Below are 19,047 nucleotides of genomic sequence, written 5' to 3' on the forward strand. Positions count from 1 at the left end.
AATTTTAATGGGTATAAATAGGTGTATATGTTTATGGGGTACATGAAATATTTTGATACAGGCATATAATGCATAATAATCTTTCAGGGTAAATGAAGTATCCATCACTTCAGGCATTTATTATTTCTTTGTGTTATAAACATTCCAATTATTCTCTTTTAGTTAGTTTAAAATGTATAATAAATGTTAACTGTAATCATCCTGTTGTGCTATCAAAACTAGATGTTATTCATTCTATCTAAATATATTTTTCTACCCATTAGCCATTCCCACTTCCCTATCCCCCACTAGCCTTCCCAGCCTCTGGTAACCATCACTCTAGTCTCTATCTCCATTAGTTCAATTGTTTTAATTTTTGGCTCCCACAAATGCAGTGCCAGCTCTTAGTTCTTTACCCAACAACTTGGTCAACCTCTCCTTATGTCCCTTTACTCACAATAAAGAAAAAAAGAGTTAGTTAATCCCTTAGCAAATTATTTCCCATTTCAGTTAATTTAGTCAATATGTTTTAAAATGTTGCAAGTAGGAAAGGCTAATACACAGGGCCATCGCTCCTTCCTTGCCTGTATGGTTTTGTTACTGAAAAAACAACTCCATGTCAAAGTCTAATATTCTCGGAAATGCGGAACTCACTTGGTCTAATTCAATTTTAGATACACCTTGTTGAATTTTGTCATAAAAAACAGGATTTTTGTGATTAAACAAGATATCTACCCTGGGACATAATCCTATTCTAAGTACTATTTTCCAATGATTTAACAAAAAATCGATTATTATATATCAAATTGTGAAATCTTCCCCAGGTTATGTTCCAGAAAAAAACATGGCAATTTAAAAAAACGTAATTTGTGCATTTATTTGGAAGAAGAGATGCCTAGTTTCTAACCAAAATAATATAGGACAGTTTGTAAGATAATTGTTTTGTAGGGATATACAAACAATACAGAAACAAATAGCATAATTCAATTTTTGTTTTGAGATTTTTTTTTCAGTAAAGATTTTAACATCTTTGGACCTTTACATCTAATTAAGTTTTGATCAAGCTCTTTTTTTATTTTTTATTTTTTTATTAATTTTTTTTGCACACAAAACAATAAACATTTTCTAAAAATACATACAAACAAAAAGATGCATATCAAACATATTAGGAAGGTTGCACATGGGAAGACGGGGAATAGAAATGAGGGGTAGGAATTAAAGAAAATAAATGAGAGAGGGACTTTGTTTGGATCAATGATAATAACTCAATCCTCTATTTGACAAAGAAGAAGAAGGAAGAGGAAGAAAAAGAAAGTGGGATAAAGGATCAGAAAGGGAGGAGAATAGAAAAAATTAGAGTATGACTCCAGGGTAGACCTGTTTTGTTGTTGCTGGGTTGGTTGGTTGGTCTGTTATATTTTTCATATGTTTCGCCATGTTGGCCAGGCTGGTCTCGAACTCATAGCCTCAAGTGATCAACCCTCCTCGGCCTCCTAGAGTGCCGGGACTACAGGCATGAGCCACCACGTCCAGCCCCCACATTGCGTCTGGCCTCCGTGGTAGACCTCCCAGACGGGGCGGCCGGGCAGAGGTGCTCCCCACTTCCCAGACGGGGCGGCCGGGCAGAGGCGCTCCCCACTTCCCAGACGGGGCGGCCGGGCAGAGGCGCTCCCCACTTCCCAGACGGGGCGGCCGGGCAGAGGCGCTCCTCACTTCCCAGACGGGGCGGCCGGGCAGAGGCGCTCCTCACTTCCCAGACGGGGCGGCCGGGCAGAGGCGCTCCTCACTTCCCAGACGGGGCGGCGGGGCAGAGGCGCTCCTCACATTCCAGACGATAGGTGGCCGGGCAGAGGTGCTCCTCACTTCCCAGACGATGGGTGGCCGGGCAGAGGTGCTCCTCACTTCCCAGACGGGACGGCCGGGCAGAGACGCTCCTCACTTCTTCCCAGACGGGGTGGCCGGGCAGAGACGCTCCTCACTTCTTCCTCAAGCTCTTTTTTTATCTTTTTTTTTTTTTTTTAATGAGACAGAGTCTGCTCTGTCGCCCAGGCTGGAGTTTCTCGACTCACTGCAACCTCTACCCTCCTGGGTTGAAGCAATTCTCCTGCCTCAGCCTCCTGAGTAGCTGGGACTACAGGCGCGTCCCACCACGGCCGACTAATTTTTTGTATTTTTAGTAGAAACGGGGTTTCACCGTGTTAGCCAGGATGGTCTTGATCTGCTGACCTCGTGATCTGCCCACCTTGGCCTCCCAAAGTGCTGGGATTACAGGTGTGAGCCACCGCGCCCGGCCTGATTAAGCTCTCTTAGCAACTCAATGCTGAGAATGGTAACTAACTACAGAACTATGTTTCTTATAAACACCTGTTTACGGAGTAGTAAAACTGCACCTGAAGGATATTTAAGGAACTTGGGTATGGGGTAACAAATGGGAAGGGAAACATTTTTAAGGTTAGCGATCCTTAACTGTGTCCTTGCCTTCTTTTTCTTTCTCAAGTCTGGTCTCTGACTCGAAAAAGACGTCAAAGACCTGTCAGAAGTAGATAAAATTATGATGGAGATGTTTTGAAACACTAATCCTGTGGCCCCTGTCAGATATTTAGGCTTCCATTTATTTAGGCCTGCCTTGCCTCAGCGATTAAAACGTTGTCAGCCAGGCCGGCTGCTTTGCCACAGCGTCCGCTTGCGGCCGGCCCTATCAGGACCGGAAGGAACCCGCAGAAGCCGCAGAGGCTGTTGGGAGGTTGGGCCTCAGGCGGTGGACCAGATGGAGCTTCCTCGGGCCCTGACGCTGTCAGGAGGCCCTGCGGGATCCCACTGAAGCTGCGATTTGCCGAAGAGCTTAGATATCTGAGCTCTAGACACAAGCACCTCAGTGTCAAAAGATTTGGGAAGATGAATTGGGTCGGGGGGTCCCGGTAAGTTGTGCAGCTGGAGTTTGAGACTAGGACATTCATTCCTAGGACGCCTCTTTCCAGTTCCTGGCGGAGAGGTCACAGCCTTAGCTGGAAAGAATTTGGAAGGAAAGGGTCTTTTTATTGTTATCCAAATCGGGTTGGAGACTCTAGAACCATGTCTCTACTCCTAAAACAAAAGTAACTCAGCTTCTCCCCACTCACTGCCTTTACAAAGACTTCACCTGTGGGGGCAACTGTGCGTAACCTTCCCTGTTGCCCCTCCTCCCCTTCTCCATGTCCTATGCCCTGTTACGCTAATGAGGCCTTTTAGCACTTGAGCCCTCCCCTACTGCCTTCTTTCCGTGTCTTCACCTCTTTTAGGTTCTTCTGAGTTGATATATAGTCTTTGCATGAATTTGGAAATTGTTGTGAAACAGCCCAGTCCCAGCTGCACTTAAATCAATGGCAGGGCAGCAGTATCACCATAAATCCAAATTATAGTTTGTATTTTAAAGGGAAGTAAAGTGAACCGTTTTTACTTGAATAACTTGAGCGAATTTGCCATTTATTTTGTATTTAGGATTGATCACATAAAGTGTGATAGATTGAAAATTTAGTTTTATATAACCTATTCATTGTTATTGACCTTAAAGTCCAGCTGGGTGGAAAATCATGTGGGCCTGTAATTTCATTTGATCAAAGTTCTTGATGAGAAGAATTGTTTTGATTGAAACAAGAAGCCATTACATGTAATTTTTTTGTCACAAGTAGACCCAGGACAGTAATTATATGGTTAGATTATAATGTGTTTAAATTCTAAAGAATTTATAGGAGGAAAGACAGCTTTTGTATTCACTAAATATCGTATCTATGCCTGATAATTTTAGCATGCACTTTTATCCTGTTGAATATGCTAGCATTGTATTTTAGAAATTTACCTGAATTACTTCTGGCTAGTGTTCTGGCAGCAGACTTGTACTTTGGAGAAAAGTGAAAATTTACTTACAGGCTTCAACGGGATTTAGTTGATACATGCTTATAATGTGATGTTTTTGAATTTAGTATTCTTTAAAATATTAAATAGGATTCTATGAAATAATTTTACAAATGCTTAGCACTATTAAAATGTAGATGTTGCTATTATTCTGTCATATATCACAAACTTTTATGGCTATTTTGGGAGTAATATTTTAGTTGCTATTGGGAGGATGCAAAAACAATATACTGCAGGAAACGTGTAATGTAGGATTGTGTTTCTGAAAATGAGGTGTACTGCAGCACCTGGAGGTGCAGCATCTGGAGATATTAGGTACCAGGGGGTTTAAGAAACATGGTTACATCCCCCCGAAGCATCAGTTTTAATCAGAGATTAGGAGAAAATATGTGTTTAAATTTATACAAACGTCAAAGTCAAAATAAAATATAGAGACACATCTCTAAATTTAACGTTTTATTTGGAAATGGCAGAATTGCAATTCAGGGCATACACAAAGTATGTCTTTGGTATGTCTGAAGAACAAAGAAAAGGGTGGGGATTTTACAAAAAAAGAGAAATGTTACATATGGTTTTCAGAGAAAGTTCATTGACAGTAGTAAAGTTATGAGAAGCTGGCAAGCTTTGATTGGTGGGTGATGGTGGTAGTTAAAATGACCTCCTGGGAGGTCATTTTAGTAGTTATTTGGTATAACTGGTCCTAGTCAGTTTCAGCAGCTTGGCTTGCAGAGAATCACGTTTTTGGAGCAATGCTATGTGCCCTGAGTGCTTTTGCCTCCTGGCATCTCAACTCTGATGTGGTTGGACATCACAAGAATGACTCAATTTGCGTGATCAACTTTCACACAAACATGTTTGCATTGTAGAGTGCAATGAAAAACTCTTGTGAAATGTTCAGATAAACTGCAATTTTAAATAAATTTTATGTGGAGGGATAGGCTTCTTAGGGTAAAGCCCCAGATTGGTAATAAAAAAAAATGGGTATCTCCATTTTCTACTTTCAGAACAGGCAAGGGTACACAAGATTAGTTTATCTTGGCACTCATAGTGCCAAGATCCTAAAGGGCCTCAATCTGAACTAGTGCTTTTAGTAACTAGTGGCAGCTGATTGGAGCTAATAGAATAGAAATTTTAATCTTTATCCCAAACCATCCTGGAGTTCTTTTTACCCCCCTCCATTGTTAGGGATGTTTTTGGCTGAACATTTTAAGAAGAACTGCTAGGAACTTAAAATATAGACAAGTGAAGTGATTGGAGAACAATTCTAAAGTTCCTTCAGAACAATTCCAGAGCCTTCAACAGAAAGTAATTCAGCAAATATATTTTTTACCTGACTACCCGTTTAGGGAATTGGTAAGCTGTACAGGGGGGGATTCAGAAAAGAAAAATACATCTAGTCCACAAAAGGAACCTATGAGAGAAAGTAGAGATTAAAATTAGGTAAATCACTATAATAATAGATATTTAAATAGGACAAGCACTGTTCTAAGTGCTTCTTATTCATTTGCTCTTAAAAATGCTATGATTTATATACAAATGTTATTCCCATTTTACTGATGGAGAAACTGAAGCATAGTTAATTAATGTTAAGTGACTTGACTAGAGTCACCCAGCTAGTATATGGCAGAGTTAGGATTTGAGTCGAGTGTGCTTACCCTCCATCCTATGCTATATAGAAAGATGAGTGCCACAAGTAAAGTAAATAAAAGTACCACAAAAAAGGGCTGTGGAAATTCAGAGAAATGAGAAACAGGAAGTTACACTAAGCCTTGAAGGACAGAAATAGTGAACAGAGCAAGCACCAAAGGGAAACAATCGAACACTGGTTCTTTTTTTTTTTTTTTTTTTTTTTGAGACGGAGTCTCGCTCTGTCGCCCAGGCTGGAGTGCGGTGGCGCAATCTCGGCTCACTGCAAGCTCCTCCTCCCGGGTTCACACCATTCTCCTGCCTCAGCCTCTCCAAGTAGCTGGGACTACAGGCGCCCGCCACCACGCCCGGCTAATTTTTTTGTATTTTTAGTAGAGGCGGGGTTTCACCGTGGTCTCGATCTCCTGACCTCGTGATCCGCCCTCCTTGGCCTCCCAAAGTGCTGGGATTACAAGCGTGAGCCACTGCGCCCGGGCGAACACTGGTTCTTAAAAGTTAAAATGGAGGTGAAATAAATAATTGATCAAATTGGAGATCTAGGTTTCAGCAAGGCTTCTTAGGAAAGGGAAGATAAGTTGGAAGGGAAGATATTAAAGAACTTGAAAAATGTTAGTTTGCTATACTAGGTGAGTCTGCATTAAGACACTTAAACAGTTAATAAAGGGCTCTCTATATACTTTTTCTCAAGTGAATGAATGAAGCAAATTTATGTTTTAGTAATAGCAACCAGGTTGCATACACTAATTTGAAGTAGATTGTTCTTGTATGTTATAGAAACCTGATATGTTGAGTTTAGTTGCAGAATCATTTGATAGCAATATCTTTACAGTTTTATAGTTGCAAAGATCTTTACAGCTTTTCTTATATAAACCAAACTGGGCATTTGACCCTTTGCTGCTCTTCAATTTAGGGACTTTACCAGTCATACATAAAATGTCTTTTTGTAAAGGAAAGAGCCAGTGATGAGAAATAAGCTTCCGTTATTTTCCTTTTTTAGTTGCTTACTTAGTTTGGCTTTACTGTTTTGGTTTTGGCCATCTTTGCAAGATCTCATAACAGTGCATTTCAAACCAAGGTCTCACTGAGGGCAAAGAGATTGATCTAAGAAATTAATTTACATGTATATGATAGTAGTTCCCAAGCTACTGTCTCTTTGAGACTTGCTAATCAGTGATAATAGCAGGTTTTTCAATTTAATGAACTCTTTTTTCTTTTTTTCTGAAGTTATATCCTTGTTAAATTTTTTGATACTAAAATACCCCCTTCTGTTTTTAATCCTTTTTTGACAAAGTTAAAATTTCAATCTATTGTAAGTCCCGCCAGTTAAAATTTTTTTTTGACTTATCTGGGAATTAGTGACCTACACCTCTCACATATGTTTCATATTTGCTGGAAGGCACCACTGAGACCCTGTATTTTTCTAATCAGGTTGAAGTGCAGATTTGAGAGACAACATATGTAAGCATTGATTTGTTTTTAATTTTGAAAAGATTCTTTTATTTTCTTGTTTATTAATGACTAGTTTCACCAAATTCATACTTACTTCAGATATGAAAGTGGTAGTAGGAAAGAAGGAACATATAACCAGACTTTGGTCTGCAAAATGCTATTCAGAATCAGATCGGCTATAGATCTATAAATATACCACTATACATGCAGTATAAGATTTTTTTAAATTAGGGAGGTTTATTTTTATAATTCAGATTGGAGAATCAATCAATGTCATAAGAAAGGCCTAGGCAAAGTTCTGTTGGAATTTAGGTGAGGGAGAGGTTACCATTTGTAAATGTAGGCCTAGACCTAGTTCATCTAAGCAAGATATTATTGAGTGCTATGTACCAAGCACTGTGCCAGTTGTAAGTACAAAGTAACTGAAATTTAGTCTTTTTCTATAAGGTTGTAGTGTATTGGGGAAGAAAAGTATGACTTGCCATTAAGTTAGAAAATATTTAATGTCAGAGGCCAAAATAGGATATAAAAAATAGGTAATGTGAACCATAGTAGAACATAGGATAGGTTTAGCTGAGAGTTTGGCTACTCAGAGGCAACGACAAAAGAAGGTTCGATGGAGAAAAACAAAACAGAAAAGCATTACCTAAATAGTTGGAGATAATGTCTGCATATGTCTGCTTGATGGTGAGTTTGTAAGCTAGACAAAGAAGTTGAAAATTTATGTTATTGAGGAGTCATTCAAATTCAGAAGTCACATAGTGAAAATAGTATCTTATGACTGTTAGTTTGTGGTGTTAGTGGTATTGAGATTGGAATATAGTGGGGAGAGACTCCAAGATAGTGATACCAGTTAGGATTCTGGTAGAAAACAAATATAATACTATTTTTCCATTTTTCCATTTTCAGATATAACTTTATTCTTTAAACTCAATCCACACAAGTCCTAATTCATTTTGGATGGATCACAGGCTATGTAAATTTGGGTTAATTACTAAATTTTTCCATACAGGAGCAGATCCAGGTTGTGCAGAGCCCTGTTTGTGGAAAAAGAATACAAAATTTTGACTGCAAAATTAGATACAGGGCCTTGGAAGAGGCATATTCAGGTGAAGGACCATGAAGCTTAAGCTTAATTAGCGTTACAGTAAAGTAGCCTCTGTCTCTATGCTTCTCTGTGTTTCTTTCTTCGTCTGTTAAATGTGGGTAATACTTAAACGTACAGCGAACATCATCCTAGTTTGCCTGAAACGGTCAAGGTTTATGCCTGTGGTCCTAGTAGCATGCCCAGTTTAGCATTTGTCTCAGAGTGTTTGTTTTTTAACTAAATATAAACTACCATTAATAGTTCTGTTAAAATGAGCCCAGATAGATTCAATGAACGTTCTTTTTTTTTTTTTTTAACCCTCTGCCTGGTTCTATTAGTGTGTGAGCCATATGTGCAATGAAGAGAGTTCTCACTTTAACATGAGGTTAAATCTGAAAGACATCCAGTGATAATCCAGCTCTTATTTTTCTGATACTTTCCAGATGGAAATTAACAAACAACTCCTTTTAAAGACAGTATGACGGGCCCTTGCTCATAAAATGGAAGTGTGCTGGAACATGAGAAGCTAGAGACAACTAACTTGCTAGGTAGGGTGGGAGAAGTACTAAGTGGTACTTAGTGTACCAGCTAGTTATACGAATGCATGCTGAAGTCTGAGATTTGTGTAGCTCCTATGCTTGGGTTGGGGTCAATAGGAGATGTGGGGAATTTTAGATTAGGAGTAAATGAAATGTTTGCAGAGAATAGAGGCGTATCAGTCCTGTCAGAGAGGATACAAAGAATAGTGTGAAGGCTGTTGCTATAGTAGGTTTGTCAACAGCTGTTTTTCTCATTGTTTGGTAATGCTTTTGCAATAAATCTTTTTGGGAGCAGAGAGCTCAAATAAAGGAAAAGTTAATGTATAATGAAAATTTGACTACTGATGTTTTGTTTTTCAAGGATGTTGGTGATGAAACTGTAAATCGTGCATGTTTGCCAATATTTAGCATTCCCATGGTTATATTACTGACCACATGAAACTCTGAAGACACAAATCTACTGAAAAAGCATCAGAATTTACTCTCAAATTCAGTAGTTATTTTGAGGAGATTATACCTGCAGATAACAATTTAACATATATAACTGTGGAAGGCCCAGTTAATCTGTGAAGTACGAGTTTTCATTTACATCAAATGACTTCTAAATTAATTCCACTTATTTTGATTTAATTTTTTCTTGTGTATATTCAAAAATAAAAGTGATAGCTGTAAATGTGTCTTTTATTAGGAGAAATTCATAAAGAGTTGAGTGATGCCAATTTTATATCAGTGTCATCAATGCCGCAAACAGAAAATAAGCTAATTCCAATAAGTTTTCCATCTAATTCATGGAATCAAAAAAATTTCTTAAAAGTTCTTTCTGTCAAAGGTGAAACATCCAATATTATCATTAATGCAATTGTGAATTTAGTTAAGTTCAACATTGAAGATAAAACTATTTCTGCAACTGTATGAATACAAATTTTGTGGACCATAGTATAATGGTTAAAATGGAGTGCTTACTAAATTAAGTAACCTGTGAAGCTGAGATATACTTGGTTTACATATATTATATAGTATATATATTATATGGTTTACATATATTATATAGTTGCATCAAAAGAAGCTTGATATTTTACCATATAGAAACTACAATTGTCAAAACTTATGAATTATTCTATATATATTCAGTAATGTAACTGAACTATAGTAGTTTGAGTAAAATTGATGTTGTATATAAAGGAATGCTTTAGTATGTTGTTATGAGCTGCTTCTCTTTGCTTCTTTTCATTAATTGAATTTCATGAACATTTGAGTCTTTGAATAATTACGTTATAAATTAACCTATGGGTCTTACAATGTTAATGAACATTTCTTTTTTTGAGGTGGAGTTTCCGCTCTTGTTGCCCAGGCTGGAGTGCAATGGTGCGATCTCACCTCACTACAACCTCCACCTCCCAGGTTCAAGCGATTATCCTGCCTCAGCCTCCTGAGTAGCTGCGATTACAGGCACCTGCCACCATGCCCAGCTAATTTTTTGTATTTTTAGTAGAGATGGGGTTTCACCATATTGGCCAGGCTGGTCTCAAACTCCTGACCTCAGGTGAGGTCTCCCAAAGTGCTGGGATTACGGGCGTGAGCCACTGTGCCCGGCCTATTGAACATTTTTATAAGCAGGTACTCTACACTTTGATGGCATTTTGTTCAAAAACAGCTCGGCCTCCCAAAGTGCTGGGATTACGGGCGTGAGCCACTGTGCCCGGCCTATTGAACATTTTTATAAGCAGGTACTCTACACTTTGATGGCATTTTGTTCAAAAACAGTTGGAAATTTTTATTTAAAACATTCCATGAATGACCTGATCAAAAATTCAACTTTTGAAGCTCTTAGCAAATTATAATTATTGAATATAAGGCTTTTAAAATTTAATTCTGCAGAAGATTTAATTTTGAAAATATATTTTTGGTATTCAGATATATTGGAATATTGTGACTGGTACAAAGGTTTTGATAGAGTGCCTACTTTTAATTGGTTAGTTTTTTTTTTTTTTTTGTAGAAGAACAGAATGCAATTGAAGGAGCCTACAGTTTTGTAGCATTTAAATTTAGATAAATGTTTAAAAGAATCAAATATTGCTGCTTATTTGTCAAGTTTTTTCTTGTAAAAAATAAGGTATAAATGGAATGACAAAGAGTACTTGTGAAAATATTTGGGCTAAATGCTTATATACAAACAAAAATTGGATAGTATCTTCCATTTGGCAAAATTTCTTCTGAGCTTACCAGGTACTTCATTATCTGTAGAGAAAGTATTTTCTCAGTTAATGTGAATTATGCAGAGTGTTGATTGAAAGTTCAACAGTTTTAAATTTGTTAACGAAATGCAATTTTAAACATTGCAGGCAATTTTATGAAGAGAATTTAAATATAAGGAATCAATACTGAAAAACTGCTTTCTTCTGAAAACTATGAGTAACACATTGTTAGAGACATATGCAGTTTAAGTAATTGATGATAGCACATGTATACTATACTGCTTATACTTTTTGTTTAACCTTCTGATGACTGATATAAAGAACTGTTTTTGCTTTAATGTTCCCATATTTACATATATGTGTGTAAATATATATATATATATATAATTTTAACTTGAGAAATAAGTTTATTTATTTTTATTTTTTATTTTTTGAGATGGAATCTCTCTCTGTTGCCCAGGCTGGAGTGCACTGGTGCCATCTTGGCTCACTGCAGCCTCCAACTCCCAGGTTCAGGTGATTCTCCTGCCTCAGCCTTCTGAGTAGCTGGGATTACAGGTACCCGACCACCATGCCTGGCTAATTTTTGTATTTTTAGTAGAGACAGGGTTTCACCATATTGGCCAGGCTGGTCCTTAACTCCTGACCTCAGGCGATCCTCCCACCTCAGCCTCCCAAAGTGCTGGGATTATAGGCATGAGCCACTGCACCCAGCCAGAAATAAGTTTATTTTTGAAAATAGTTTTTGTATAAAATATTTCAGAGATTGACAACATAATAAAACCAATATTTTTGTCCACAAATAACATTTTAAATGTGCATATATTTATATACACGTATATGTATATATATGTATGTATACATGCATGTATATATACATTCACATTTGTACATACATATACAGTCACATGTTGCTTAGTGATAGGGTTACATTCTGAGAAATATATAATTAGACAATTTTGTTGTTGTGTAAACATCATAGACTGTGCTTACAGAAACCTAGGGGGTCTAGTCTACTACACACCTATGCTATATGGTATAGTCTTTTGCTTCTAAGCTACAAACCTATACAGCATGTTACTGTACTGAATACTGTAGGTAATTATAACACAATAGTAAGTATTTATGTATCTAAACATATCTTAATATAGAAAAGATGCAGTAAAAATACCATATAAAAGATAAAAAGTGGTACGTCCATATAGGGTACTTACTGTGAATGGAGCCTGCAGTACTGAAGTTGACCTGGGTGAGTCAGTGAGTGAATGGTGAGTGAACATGAAGCGTTAGGACATTACTGTATACTACCGTAGACTTTATAAACACTATACACTTAGGCTACACTAAATTTACTTTTAAAGATGTTTTTCTTTTTTTTCTTTTTTTATTTTTATTTTTTATTGTACTTTAGGTTTTAGGGTACATGTGTACAATGTGCAGGTTTGTTACATATGTATCCATGTGCCATGTTGTTTTGCTGCACCCATTAACTCGTCATTTAGCATTAGGTATGTCTCCTAATGCTGTCCCTCCCCGCTCCCCCCACCCCACAACAGTCCCCGCAGTGTGATGTTCCCCTTCCTGTGTCCATGAGTTCTCATTGTTCAATTCCCACCTATGAGTGAGAACATGCGGTGTTTGGTTTTTTCTCCTCGCGATAGTTTACTGAGAATGATGTTTTCCAGTTTCATCCATGTCCCTACAAAGGACATGAACTCATCATTTTTTATGGCAGCATAGTATTCCATTGTGTATATGTGCCACATTTTCTTAATCCAGTCTATCGTTGTTGGACATTTGGGTTGGTTCCAACTCTTTGCTATTGTGAATAGTGCCGCAATAAACATACGTGTGCATGTGTCTTTATAGCAGCATGATTTATAGTCCTTTGGGTATATACCCAGTAATGAGATGGCTGGGTCAAATGGTATTTCTAGTTCTAGATCCCTGAGGAATCGCCACACTGACTTCCACAATGGTTGAACTAGTAGTTTACAGTCCCACCAACCGTGTAAAAGTGTTCCTATTTCTCCACATCCTCTCCAGCACCTGTTGTTTCCTGACTTTTGAATGATGGCCATTCTAACTGGTGTGAGATGGTATCTCACTGTGGTTTTGATTTGCATTTCTCTGATGGCCAGTGATGATGAGCATTTCTTCATGTGTTTTTTGGCTGCATAAATGTCTTCTTTTGAGAAGTGTCTGTTCATGACCTTTGCCCACTTTTTGATGGGGTTGTTTGTTTTTTTCTTGTAAATTTGTTTGAGTTCAATGTAGATTCTGGATATTAGCCCTTTGTCAGATGAGTAGGTTGCAAAAATTTTCTCCCATTCTGTAGGTTGCCTGTTCACTCTGATGGTAGTTTCTTTTGCTGTGCAGAAGCTCTTTGGTTTAATTAGATCCCATTTGTCAATTTTGGCTTTTGTTGCCATTGCTTTTGGTGTTTTAGACATGAAGTCCTTGCCCACGCCTATGTCCTGAATGGTATTGCCTAGGTTTTCTTGTAGGATTTTAATGGTTTTAGGTCTAACATTTAAGTCTTTAATCCACCTTGAATTAATTTTTGTATAAGATGTAAGGAAGTGATCCAGTTTCAGCTTTCTACATACGGCTAGCCAGTTTTCCCAGCACCATTTATTAAATAGGGAATCCTTTCCCCATTTCTTGTTTTTGCCAGATTTGTCAAAGATCAGATAGTTGTAGATATGCAGCATCATTTCTGAGGACTCTGTTCTGTTCCATTGATCTATGTCTCTGTTGTGGTACCAGTACCATGCTGTTTTGGTTACTGTAGCCTTGTAGTATAGTTTGAAGTCAGGTAGCGTGATGCCTCCAGCTTTGTTCTTTTGGCTTAGGATTGACTTGGTGATGCGGGCTCTTTTTTGGTTCCATATGAACTTTAAAGTAGTTTTTTCCAATTCTGTGAAGAAAGTCATTGGTAGCTTGATGGGGATGGCATTGAATCTATAAATTACCTTTGGCAGTATGGCCATTTTCACAATATTGATTCTTCCAACCCATGAACATGGAATGTTCTTCCATTTGTTTGTATCCTCTTTTATTTCATTGAGCAGTGGTTTGTAGTTCTCCTTGAAGAGGTCCTTCACATCCCTTGTAAGTTGGATTCCTAGGTATTTTATTCTCTTTGAAGCAATTGTGAATGGGAGTTCACTCATGATTTGGCTCTCTGTTTGTCTGTGATTGGTGTACAAGAATGCTTGTGATTTTTGTACATTGATTTTGTATCCTGAGACTTTGCTGAAGTTGCTAATCAGCTTAAGGAGATTTTGGGCTGAGACAATGGGGTTTTCTAGATATACAATCATGTCATCTGCAAACAGGGACAATTTGACTTCCCCTTTTCCTAATTGAATACCCTTTGTTTCCTTCTCCTGTCTGATTGCTCTGGCCAGAACTTCCAGCACTATGTTGAATAGGAGTGGTGAGAGAGGGCATCCCTGTCTTGTGCCAGTTTTCAAAAATTAGACGAATGGATAACTAGAATAACCAGTGGAGAGAAGGGCTATGTTTTTCTTTCTTTAGTAATAAATTAACCTTAAACTACTGGAACATTTTTTACTTCATAAACTTTAAAAAAAATTTTTATTATTATTATACTTTAAATTTTAGGGTACATGTGCACAACGTACAGGTTTGTTACAAATTCTTTTTAACTTTTTGACTCTTTTGTAATAACACTTTGCTTAAAACACATTGAACAGCTGTACAAGACTAAATCCTTAGTCTGTTTTTTCTATTTTTAATTTATTAAAACTTTTCAAACTTTTATTAAAGATGAAAACACAAATACACATATTAATCTAGGCTCACATGGTTAGGGATGATCAATCTCATTGTCTTCACCTCTACATCTTGTTCCACAGGAAGGTCTTCAGGGCAATAACATGCATGGAGCTACCATCTCCTGTGATAACAATGCCTTCTTCTGGAACACCTTCTGAAGGGCATGCCTGAGGCTGTTCTACAATTAACTATTTTTTTTAATAAGCGAAGGACTGTATGCTAAAATAATAAGTATAGTAATAAATACATAAACCAGTAACACAGTCTTTTATCATCATTATCAAGTATTATGGGCTATAGATAATTGTATGTGCTATACTTTTATACCACTTACAGTACAGTAGGTTTATTTTTACCAGGATCACCACAACATGTTAGTAATGTTTGCTACCATGTTACGACAACTGGGCAATCACTAGATAATAGGAAGTTTTCAGCATCATTATACTCTTATGGGACCACTGTTGTATAAGTGGTCTGTCCTTGACGGAACCATTGTTACGCAGTGTGTGATTTTTTTACTCCTTGAAACTTAACTGTGTTATAATAGTCTCAGTTCATTATCTACCCTTTTTCTTCTTGTCAGCAGTTACATTTTAAAAGATTTATATTAAAAAGTTTGTTTTTTTGGTTCCATTTGAACTTTAAAGTAGTTTTTTCCAATTCTGTGAAGAAAGTTGGTGGTAGCTTGAGGGGGATAGCATTGAATGTGTAAATTACTTTGGGCAGTAGGACCATTTTCACGAATTTGGTTCTTCCTACCCAGGAGCTTGGAATGTTCCTCCATTTGTTTGTGTCCTCTTTTATTTCGTTGAGTAGTAGTTTGTAGTTCTCCTTGAAGCGGTCCTTCACATCCCTTGTAAGTTGGATTCCTAGGTATTCTATTCTCTTTTTAGTAACTGTGAATGGGAGTTCACTCATGATTTGGCTCTCTGTTTGTCTATTATTGGTGTATAGGAATGCTTGTGACTTTTGCACATTGATTTTGTATCCTGAGACTTTGCTGAAGTTGCTTATCAGCTTAAGGAGAGTTTGGGCTGAGACAATTGGGTTTTCAGCTGGAGGCATCACGCTGCCTGACCTCAAACTATACTACAAGGCTACAGTAACCAAAACAGCATAGTACTGGTACCAAAACAGATATATAGACCAATGGAACAGAACAGAGGCCTCAGAAATAACACCACACACGTCTACAACCATCTGATCTTTGACAAACCTGACAAAAACAAGAAAGGGGGAAAGGATTCCCTGTTTAATAAATGGTGCTGGGAAAACTGGCTAGCCATATGTAGAAAGCTGAAACTGGATCTCTTCCTTACACAGTATACCAAAATTAACTCAAGGTGGATTTAAGAATTAAATGTAAGACCTAACACCATAAAAACCCTAGAAGAAAACCTAGACAATACCATTCAGGACATAGGCATGGGCAAAGACTTCATGACTAAAACACCAAAAGCAATGGCAACAAAAGCCAAAATAGACAAATGGGATCTAATTAAACTAAAGGGCTTCTGCACAGCAAAAGAAACTATCAGCAGTGTAAAACAGGCAACCTACAGAATGGGAGAAAATTTTTACAATCCACCCATCAGACAAAGGGCTAATATCCAGAATCTATGAAGAACTTAAACAAATTTACAAGAAAAAAAAAACAACCCCATCAAAAAGTGGGCAAAGGATATGAACAGACACTTCTAAAAGAAGACATTTATATACCCAACAGATACAACAGACATATGCAGAAATGCTTATCATTACTGGTCATCAGAGAAATGCAAATCAAAACCACAATGAGATACCATCTCATGCCAGTTAGAATGGTGATCATTAAAAAATCAGGAAACAACAGATGCTGGGGAGGATGTGGAGAAATAGGAACACTTTTACACTGTTGGTGGGAGTGTAAATTAGTTCAACCATTGTGGAAGACAGTGTGGCGATTCCTCAAGGTTCTAGAACTAGAAATACCATTTGACCCAGCAATCCCATTACTGGGCATATACCCAAAGAATTATAAATCATTCTATGATAAAGACACATGCGCACCTATGTTTATTGTGGCACTATTCACAATAGCAAAGACTTGGAACCAACCCAAATGTCCATCAATGTTAGACTGAATTAAGAAAATGTGGTACATATACACCATGGAATACTATGCAGCCATAGTAAAGGATGAATTTATGTCCTTTGCGGGGACCTGGATGAAGCTGGAAACCATCATTTTCAGCAAACTATCACAAGGACAGAAAACCAAACAGCACATATTCTCATTCATAGGTGGGAGTTGAACAGTGAGAACACATGGACACAGGATAGGGAACATCACACACTGGGGCCTGTTGGTGGATGGGGGGCTGGGGCAGGGATAGCATTAGGAGAAATACCTAATGTAAATGACGAGTTGATGAGTGCAGCAAACCAACATGGCACGTGTATAGCTATGTAACAAACCTGCATGTTGTGCATATATACCCTAGAACTTAAAGTATTAAAAAAAAAAGTTTGTTTTAGGGATGTAGATGTTTTATGGTATTTATAATATTGCTTATTAAAATTCAAATCCGTGTCTAGCTATCTGTAAGACTATCAGGAATGTTTGTGTGGAAATCTTACGAAGTTTGTAGCTATAAAATTAGTTGCCAAATTGCATCTAAAAACCAGTTTAGTTATTTTGATGAAAATATGTTAAATGTTCCAAGACTATTTGTAAATTTTAGAGATAGTACTAATGGAACTATGAGTATATTCATTTTTTTCTTCTTGAACTAGTGATAATGGAAATAGCTTGAAATATACCTCTGTGTTGGAGTGTCATTTGCATTCTGAAATATCTTCCACTGTGTGACTCAGGAAATGGCTGTTCGTGTTTATGATTACAGCTTGTAGCTGTGGAACAGTGTTTTCTGTGTGAAAATACTGCAATAATTCGGTCTCCGAGAACTTATTTTAATTAGGCTCTGTATTCTAAATATAAGATGAATTTTTGCTTTATTGGTTTAACGTTTTTTTCCTTAATACCTTTTTTTGGTAATTCATACTTATGTGAAAACTTTTTCTGTTGCATTATAAGAGAAGTTACTTAAAAGCCATAACATTCTAACATATATCATTACTATTCCTAACACATCAGGTCGACCTGCTTTAGTTTTGTGGAAAGCCAATGTAAGTACTTTTTCTAGGCTAGTTACTGTCTTGAATGTTAATAAGCCTACCAGCTAACAATGTTAGATTTTGATGTTTTAGGTTAATATTAATTTCAGTGTCACAAAACCATAAAATCCTGTTTTTCATTTGCTAATTACTGGGCTATTAATTTTCTTTAAATTTTCCACTTTTCATCAAATTTAAGATATTATTATAAGAGCTTAACAGTCTGGAGCAGTTTCTTTTGCATGACACAATGCCCCTAAGAAAACAAACTGATCAAGAAACTAAAAAGCAAAACAAAACAAAAGAAGCAAAAAAGAACAAGTTAATACTGACAGTGTATGGTGTTTATATGACACTCATAGTCTTTAATTTCTAATAGAGTTTCAATATCTCTTGCATACTCCATGTAAAATGTACATGTTAGTGGTTTTTTTTAAACATTTCTTTGGCAACTTTATTGCATTTGTGTCTTTTTAACTTTTTTAAAAAACAAAGTATTTCTTTAGCATTTTCCTTTAAACCTTTCCTTACTAGAAGTAATAGCAAGGAGCAGAAATGCCCTGATGCGTTTCTGTAATTAGCATGGTTGTTTTTCCCTCTCCCTCTACTCCTTTTTTCTCCTTTCTCTCCTTTCTCTTCCCTTCTCCCTCCCTTCTCTTCTTTAACCCCTTTATACTTTTTTGTTTTTAATTTTTTTCTTTCTTAGCAAAGAATAATGTAACAAATATTTATGTTACTACTATCTAGAATAGATAACTTGTGGAGGATTCTATGAAGAGGTTATGACCTACCAATTTTCTTTTAAGTACAAAATGATTTTGAATCAATACCTATCATAATGACAACTAATACTGTTAATTCAAACTTTCATTGAAAGAGATGATTGTACATATTTCTTTAAAAATTCTTTTTCCAGAACAACGTAGTAATTGCTGTTTAAAAAAGATGAACCTCATTCCCACTTTCTAGCTCACTCCCAGTCCTCTAGTAATTTAAATTTCAAGACAAAAATTAGAGAAACACATATTTTATTTTGGTTGAGTGTTGTAGTACGTAAGTTGAAGAATGTAAAACAACGTTGAAAGCTAAGTAGGGGCGTGCTATGGAAATCATATCCCTAAATGATAATTACAGCTGTGTTTTAAAGCAATTACTTATGTAGTAAAATATATTGGAGAACATTTGCATAAAATCAAAGAGACCATTTACAATGTAATTATGACAGTTGACTACATACATAATACTGCAGTAGTCAGTGTGGAATGCTTTTAGCAATGACTACTAGGGATTCATTAGC

The 19,047-nt window shown here is 36.9% G+C and overlaps 1 protein-coding gene across 2 annotated transcripts in view; it reads left to right on the forward strand.

Annotated features, from left to right (window-relative positions):
- The first annotated feature begins 2,720 nt into the window (after positions 1-2,720).
- The window catches only part of REDIC1 (regulator of DNA class I crossover intermediates 1), a 91,153-nt gene continuing 74,826 nt past the window's right edge, over positions 2,721-19,047 (forward strand). The window contains exon 1 of one of the 2 annotated variants that reach the window (XM_055250262.1): positions 2,721-2,897. In XM_055250262.1, the coding sequence (XP_055106237.1) occupies positions 2,875-2,897 (23 nt within the window). In that variant the 5' untranslated portion in view covers positions 2,721-2,874. The remainder of the gene's footprint in view (positions 2,898-19,047) is intronic. The other variant, XM_055250263.1, reaches the window with a different exon arrangement.

This window comes from Symphalangus syndactylus, chromosome 17, assembly GCF_028878055.3.
Source record: "Symphalangus syndactylus isolate Jambi chromosome 17, NHGRI_mSymSyn1-v2.1_pri, whole genome shotgun sequence".
NCBI lineage: Eukaryota > Metazoa > Chordata > Mammalia > Primates > Hylobatidae > Symphalangus > Symphalangus syndactylus.